The sequence below is a fragment of the Medicago sativa genome, chromosome 6 (genome assembly GCF_051527215.1).
Source record: "Medicago sativa cultivar Bolivia chromosome 6, Bolivia_mono, whole genome shotgun sequence".
In the NCBI taxonomy this organism is placed as follows: domain Eukaryota; kingdom Viridiplantae; phylum Streptophyta; class Magnoliopsida; order Fabales; family Fabaceae; genus Medicago; species Medicago sativa.
In genome coordinates this window covers 88,107,993-88,115,975 of record NC_140754.1, presented here as the reverse complement: position 1 = coordinate 88,115,975, position 7,983 = coordinate 88,107,993, and the positions used below count along the sequence as shown (strand labels likewise).

At 35.1% G+C, this 7,983-nt stretch overlaps 1 protein-coding gene across 2 annotated transcripts; it reads right to left on the bottom strand.

Annotated features, from left to right (window-relative positions):
• Positions 1–7,769, bottom strand: LOC146917894 (putative serine/threonine-protein kinase SIS8). 2 transcript variants are annotated; one of them, XM_085719614.1, is made up of 14 exons: positions 6,804–7,769; positions 5,263–5,389; positions 4,952–5,148; positions 4,676–4,779; positions 3,336–4,336; positions 3,154–3,194; positions 2,492–2,560; positions 2,141–2,241; positions 1,972–2,050; positions 1,800–1,898; positions 1,646–1,714; positions 1,398–1,447; positions 782–958; positions 1–495 (listed from the first exon to the last, which is right to left on the bottom strand). In XM_085719614.1, the coding sequence occupies exons 1-14, from the start codon at positions 7,233–7,235 to the stop codon at positions 354–356; spliced, it is 2,688 nt and encodes an 895-aa protein (XP_085575740.1). In that variant the 5' UTR covers positions 7,236–7,769; the 3' UTR covers positions 1–353. The 2 variants fall into 2 exon arrangements, with proteins under 2 accessions (XP_085575740.1, XP_085575739.1); XM_085719613.1 differs by having other exon boundaries at positions 4,952–5,389.
• Positions 7,770–7,983: the final 214 nt, after the last annotated feature.

Sequence of the window (7,983 nt, the reverse complement as noted above, 5' to 3'; positions counted from 1 at the left end):
TTTACAGCAACAAACATTTATAGAATTGATTAACTTCAACTGTTCAAGTTACAGCTACAAAATTTCATAACTAACTATCAACATCAAAATTTTGAAATAATTATAACAATTACAAAAGAACAAACAATAGATGCAAACTTTGACAAATGACTGCAGAGAAGATTACAGAAAGAAAACCAACAAAACATAGAAAGACAGAGAAAGAAAAAGGAAAAGAAAAGCAACAAAATTGAATTGAAAAGAACAAAGAGAAGCACTAAAAAAATTTCATTTAAAACGTACTATACAACAAAGTCCTCCATTTTTATTAGTAGTAAAATGAGCAAACATTTGGTTAGTTGTATGATTTTTTTCTATCTTTCTGCAGCTGGTGGTGGCGCCTTGCCGTGCCTACCTGACGCAGTCGGTCGAGGCACTTGAGAACCGACAATTGGCTTTTGTAATGGCTTTAAAGCCGCCAATATCTCAGCAAATGTAGGTCTTAACTTTGAATCTCTACAATGCAAGAGAGTAGAATATAATCACCACAAAATGTAATTATTTCATGGTAATAACAAAAATACACAACTAAAATTAAACCATGAACCGGAACTGTCTACAGTTCAGTTATTTGAGGTGGTTGAATGTGATTTCGTCCCTGTTCAAGTAGTTTAAAGCAGATGAACAATGACTCGGAGGTCTTGCCAGTTCGCTTTTTAAATCACTAATATTAATACTATTAACCAATGTGATTCATAAATGTCGGTTAAACAGGATAAGATGAAAAATGAAGTATACTCACGTTTGCCAGCATTTTCTGACAATATCTGAAATGGAAGGGTCGATGTTATCAGGAATGTCGAGACGGCGATGTTGGAAACCCACAGCACCAACAACTTGCATTGAATTCATTCCTCTCCAAGGTTGCTGCAAAGTAGATAGCTCCCATAATATGATCCCAAAGCTATAAACATCACACCTGGATAATTGATCATCACTTGTTAGGATCACAAAACCAAGAAAATATGCAACGAGACATTTTAAGGCAACATTTTGAATATAAGAGACATGGAAAGACGGGAACGGTTGCTGCCACACCTTATTCTCAAGAAAAATAACAACAACAAAGACCAAGAGTTAAACAGATTAGGGCATTACTTTCCATCTTGTGTTTTTATTTTCACTTCAACAAATAAACGTAAGAAAATATAGACCAATATTTCTATCACCGTTTTCTTTTACAATTTTTGAAAATGGGTGCATTTTCAGAAATTTTTAACTTATCAAAACACTTTCTGAAAATGCATTCTTGGTACCTTGTCTTTCATCTTCTCTCCATGTTAGAAATTTAAAATGAACGCAAATACTAGAAAATGAAAATTGAAAATATATTTAGGAAGTAAACAACAGGCCCTTACTTTTCATTTGACGGTTCATTTCTCAACATTTCAGGAGCCATCCACTCGGCCTAAAACATAATATACAAAATGAAGTAAGCTTTTATTCACGAATGCAGATACACATAGAATGATAATGCAAGAACTGAGCATATGCAATAACATATATGCAGAGATTTATAGAATGATTTTCAATAGCATGAACAATTAAGCAAGACAGAGGATGAAAGAATAAACAAATCCAAATGGAGAGTTTTATGATAGCTTACTGTTCCTGCAGTTGATCTTGAAGAAAGAAATGTACTGTGCTTCATACGCGATAAGCCAAAATCACATACCTATTCAACAAACCGAAAAAAAACAACGCCATGTCAATATATAGCATTTCTCATACTAAGGAACTCTAATTATGAGATTACATACCTTTACAACCCAATTTTTATCAACAAGAAGATTTGGAGACTTCAAATCGCGATGCACTATCACTGGACTGCAGTTGTGCAAGTAGTTCATTCCTCGAGCCTGAATATTTGGCGGTTATAGCAATTATTTTCTGAATTCAGCAGCATTGCATTGAAAGACAATAGAATCTTACAGTGTCAAGGGCCATTCGCAAACGCTTTCGCTCATCTAATTGATTGTTTGGCCGATGAATTAATCTATACAAACTTCCTCTGCATACAGATTATGTACATCTTAGCATTCCAAGATTCAAAAATGGGGGGGCTCTATGAAACTCTTGAAAATGAAGAATTTCAAGTTACCTTGGAAGATATTCAGTAACGATTGAAAGATTTGGAGGTCGAATTACAGCTCCCATGAAGAGAACCACATTTGGATGCCTCAATCTTTTCATTATTCTGACCTATTTGCAATTAAATACCGTAAGTTTTCTGGTATATATAAATAATATCATACGTTAAATATGTTTTCCCATCATCTACATGTATCAGTAGCATAATCAAGACCTTGGAACTCACCGTAAAGATGTACATGAACTTACTGAAAACCACAAATTATTGCTCTATAATCTAATGTGTTGAAAAAAAATAGTGGCTCCATACATAATATATGGACACACACACACATAGTGAGGGAGGATAAGCGACTTGTACCTCACTTATGAATTCTTCAAGTGCCTCACCGGATATATCTTGATCTAGAAACCTTTTGACAGCAACTTCCTACAAACCAAAGAATGAAACTTTGCTGTGAATGCAATAATCTACAATAAGGAATAAAATGGCCACAAAAAATATTGACAACAATAATTTGTAGGCAGTCAAGTAAGCTAGCCTCTAGCAGTAAATATGGCAATAAAATTGATTACTATTTTGTACATGTTATAATGAAACTAAAGCTCAAGAATTATCAGTACACATTCCATCATGAAAAGAATTACATTTAGAGCATGTTTGTATAGGCTTATTGTGCTTATCTACTAGTATAACTGTATAAGCACTTGCCGTACTGTTTGGGAGATAGCTTATAGCTTAAATGAAAACTGTTTGACTTTAGTTTATTTTTTGTTATAGAAATAACTTATACGTAAGAATTTATATGATAATTTCTTATGCTATAAGCACTTAATTAAATTGTTTATCCAAACAGAACAGTAATAAAATTAGTTGCATATAAACAAGTGTTGCTGTAGCAGCAAAGTTTTAACACTTTACATTTCACTCCAAACCAAAAAGCAGAATAAAACAAAGGTGTATAACATATTCTTTGATGAGAATAATACAATTGATTATGTTCAAAAATATAAGAAACTCACAGTTCCTCTCCATTCACCATGAAACACTTCTCCATAAGATCCTGCAAGTAATCAAGTTTTCATTTGTAAAACCAAATAAATAGCACCATCAAAGAAAATAATGTAAGAAAATCTTATACAAATTAATACCAAGAAAGTAATGTAAGAAAATCAAGTTTTCATTTGTAAAACCAAATTAATACCAAGTCCAATACGCTCGCCGAGCGTGATTTCCTCCCATAGAATTTCATACTCGGCAACATCGTCTAAAGAAGAACAATCGGATTTTGCACTGCCATTACTTACAACTGAGCTACCAGATCTTCTCTCACCTTCCAAATTTGTTCCAGAACTCTCGGTATCCCCGTCACTTCGACTGCTATGCTCAGACTTACTTACTGCAGCAGTGGTTGCTACTACAGCCGCAGCAGTAGCAGCTGCCGAGACCGAAAGCTGAATGTTGGAGTCGATGCTTGACCTCGCCACTGCAGCTACCATAGAAGATGCAACAACTGCTGCCGCTGCGGCTGCTGCTGCAGCAACTGGGACATTTTCCCCGTATTTTACCTGATTTGGTATAAATTTTTCAACTCCTTCCCTTTTATTAAGAGGGAATTTAGTTCCTAAACCTTCTACAGGCTTAAATCTAGCAGGACTAAGATTATCATCGAATTCCGTTTCTTGATGTTTGCTTCCTTGTTTATGTTCATCTTTTTCTTCTGTTGAAAGAACTGATTCTTCGTGATAAATGTCAGAAAATAAATTTGGAGGAGGAACAACACCACTTTCGAGCAAAACATCATGAAGTTTCTGAGCTATGTGAGGGTTTTCCATGGCCGTATCGATCATAAATTCCGAAACGTTTTTGGCCTTCATTTTGGTCAGTACCGAGGAACCGATCCCTTCACTCCAAGAATATGATCTTGCATGCACATATCGATGATTAGGTCTACCAGGAGCTTCCTGCTTAATGATCTTCGTAGCATGATGTTTTGATCTGTTTCCTCTGTCTGACATCACAAAATCTGAAGTTTCTTCCGACGAACTTCCAACACCACTGCTAGTTGATGCTACACGAGACGAATTGAGGTCTCTTGATGAAGGACTTGCAATAAAAAAGGACTCGTCATACTCGATATGTGATCCAGTAGCATCAGATGGAATAAGAGTTCCAGGATCTGCCATAAGGTCAACAATGTACTCCCTGAAATTTACAGCAAACATATCTTATAGATACTGAACAAGTCTTTGCAACTCTTGAAGACAGAGTTGTTAAGTAGCAGTGTTATAGCAATAATAGCGTAACAGAATGTTAACAAATCGTAGTTGTTCCACGATAGACTATTTAGTACAAAATGTTGTCAAATAGAGGCTAATGCGGCTCTATAGCATTGTTGTATAGCGGAATTTGAACAGGCCACTATTTGAGAAGAATGAGATGATAGTCAATATTAGTGTCTTTAAAAGATTGATTGAAAAATCGACAAAAAGCTACAACAGCAAGGGCAATATGTCTAAAAACAAAAAGATTGATATCAATTACCTTCCATCATCAATCTTGACAAAGTTTATTGCCACATCATCAGAACCTGTGTATTGCTTTCCTTTCACCAACCGTGACGGAATACTCAAACTATCAGCTAGAACCTACATTTATTAGGAAGCAGTAAATTTTATTGCAATGACAGAATTTCAGGAAAATTAAACAAGAATGTTGAGAAAGTATAAAGTACAAAAATTAAGATAATCTTAATATTAAAATTAATTTTGAAGTAACTTGTAAGAGCAATATAAGGCAGTCCAAACAAAGCCTAGGTACCTTAAATAACAATGCGCGGTGCCGAGCTAATCCAATAGTCAAAGAACCGAGCGGCAAAACCATGCTACCAAGAGTTGTTTTCAGACTATAACTAAGACTTCTCCATGCTTTTGACATGCTTTCAGGATTTCCGACTGGTCCACCCATATAATCAGCCACAAATAATGCAAGCTTGCGAACCAAATCGGAATCTGTAACTACTTCCAAATCACGTTTGGATTTCCCGGTCAGCTCAAGGGCTTTCTGCTCAAGTTTCAACAAATTAGAATCAGCAGCCCTATTGACCAAAACAGCTTCCCATTTGACATTACCTGAGATTGGAGTTCCTTGAAGATCTACAAGAGAAGGAATTCTTGCGGTGTTTGACTCGGTTAAGATCCCATACAGATCATAGAAGCCATCCAGGACTTTGTCATCATAACCAAGAGCGTTGTAATTCTGTGAAGCACGGATAAATCTACCATATGAGATAAGTTAGAAATTTTATATATCTAAGACAAATTAGAGTCAAGAAACTTATGAGAATAGCTTCATTTTATTTCGAAATCATCTCATATAAGGATCATCTAAAACAATCCAAACTATTCACAGAAATCTAATGAATCCTAAATCCTAATCACCTCAACGTGTAGAACCTAAACCTTCTTTTGAAGACAAACATCGAGAAACACAATTAGAAAAGAACCGAAATTATTGATGTAAAGGAGCAAATCAGGGTTACAAGTTTAAAAACCAAAGGTCACATAATAGGCTTTAAGTAAACAAACCCAACAAAGTATACCAAAGCCAGCCACATTATATACTAACATTTACTATAATCTAGTATGGAAAATTTGACAGTAAACAAGGGAAAATTATGAATTCCTCCGAAAGCATCAACTTCTTATTCACACCAAACACATAGAATAAATAGTCAATTTGGTCCAATGTGTGAGGCGGTGTCATTATAGTCCTTGAAAGTACCAAAGTTATAAAATCATAGACCATACTGACTCACAAAAGAGACATCCGAAAACCAAACATACCGATGAAAGACCTACAGAAGAACTAAACTGACTAAAAAAAGGCACGTTCGTGAATATTTTCTATACATTCAGGGGCTATAGTGACAACAAATCACACATTCAAGGACCAAAATGGCTATTTACTCAAACAAATAATCAGGGGAAGTTACAAAATGCAGGAAATCCCCATCAACAGAAGACAAGATCTCTTTGGTGCAAAGCTAACGTAGAAAAGCCTGTGGATTTCATCTTCCAAACTCGAATCTGGACAATAATATTTTTTCTATGGCAAATATGTAGTTGTTATTTATGAAAGCAATCTTGAAATCATAAAAGAATCATAATCATAATCATAATCCCTTAAGCTTCAATTAAAAAAATTAAAATCTTTAGTCTAACAGAACAATCAAACTTGAACTTTATATCAGTCAAATTCTTATATTCTAAACTGTCAATGAGATAGCACCATCAACAACACATCTGAAATTCTCCACAAACTTTCTAGAAGACTCATATTTCTTTAAGAATAACCTATGAAGCACGGATATGGACACAGACACCGGACACGACACGGACACTGACACGCCGACACAACTAATAATTTGAAAAAAATCACATAATTCAGTGTAATTACAGGTGTCGGTGTCGTGTCGGACACGACACATGTCTGACACCGGGACACGCCTAATCCGAGGAGTGTCCGTGCTTCATAGAGAATAACACAACAATCAAATTTGAAACTTATATTTTCCAAGTTCCAATATCCTCACTTCTGGCCTAACCACATAACAACAAAGATGTGACTTCAACCTAAAGTCAATGTGCTTAAAATGAACAAAGTAACTCACCCAGTATCTGTATGCCACAATTTCAGCTGGTGTATTATCAGGATCACAAGACCCTAAACTAATCTGCTTCACAGCTTCAATCTGCACAGCTTCAGGATCCTCCTTTGCACTCAACTCCAAAGCCAGTTTTAATTGATACTCTTCCTCCACTTCATGATCCCTTAAACCCGAATCACGCCTATCCGAATCCGAAACAACATCCAAACCAATATTCCTCACCATATCAGATGACTCCATCCTCTCAGTTTTTCCTTGGTTCAAAGATGTAGAACTAAGATTCTTCCTATTAACAGCTGAATGCAACCAACTAGAACTCAAAAGCCTCATAGAAGATGAACCATGATTTGACTTGTTTCCTTCTGATGAAGCAATCCTTTGTTCATTTTCTGATTTCTTAGACATGCTATGAAACTTCTTAAGAATGTTTTTCATATCTTTTACTCTTATGCAATAATTCTTATGCTAAAGAGTGCTTTTACATGCAGTAAACGATCTTGGCCATTAATTTGAAACCGAATGGCTCAAATTACACGATAACAAAATCATTTTCAAATGATCTCGACCGTTAATTTGAGATCAGACAGTTGAACCTGAAAACTATGCATAGCAGTTACTACATAAAAAATTTCTTTTCCGCTTTTTTATTGGAAAAAAAAGTCCTAAACCAAAGAAAAGCATGCAGGGTTTCAACCAAGCAATAAACTTAGGAATCTTTGTCCAATTAAGGTGATCCAAATGGTTGGAAGAAGTTTCCTTTATAGGAGACAACAACATATAACAATCAAAACATGTGTAACTCAACAACCTAAGCTACATATATGTTACTATTACCACATGTTATCACAAAAAAGGTATATAAGGAATCATTTGAGAAAGAAAAAAATATATATTTCTAAGTATTGCACAAAAATAGAAGGAATAGGAATATCGTTGAAGAATGGTAGTTAAGAATTAAGAATTTAGAACAGAAAGGAAAGTCATTAGAGAGAGAAGAGGAAAAAGGTAGCAACAAAAGTGGGGTCCACAACACAAAGGGAAGGATGACTCATCACCCATTTGAGTAAAGATGTATAAGGATTTCTTTTCAAGACAAGATTGGACTTCATCTTCTATAGTAAACTTTTGGCTTAATAGTCCGGTTTGATCCTTGAATATGTAATCAATAGTAGTAATAATCTTT

Excerpts from the sequence above, each read along its gene's own strand:
- LOC146917894 (XM_085719613.1), bottom strand. The coding sequence starts at position 7,235 with ATGAAAAACATTCTTAAGAAGTTTCATAGCATGTCTAAGAAATCAGAA. Across the intron at positions 5,390-6,803 it reads TTGTGGCATACAGATACTGG|AATTACAACGCTCTTGGTTA; the intron begins GTGAGTTACTTT and ends CGTGCTTCACAG. Across the intron at positions 2,561-3,153 it reads ATGGTGAATGGAGAGGAACT|GAAGTTGCTGTCAAAAGGTT; the intron begins GTGAGTTTCTTA and ends TTTGGTTTGTAG.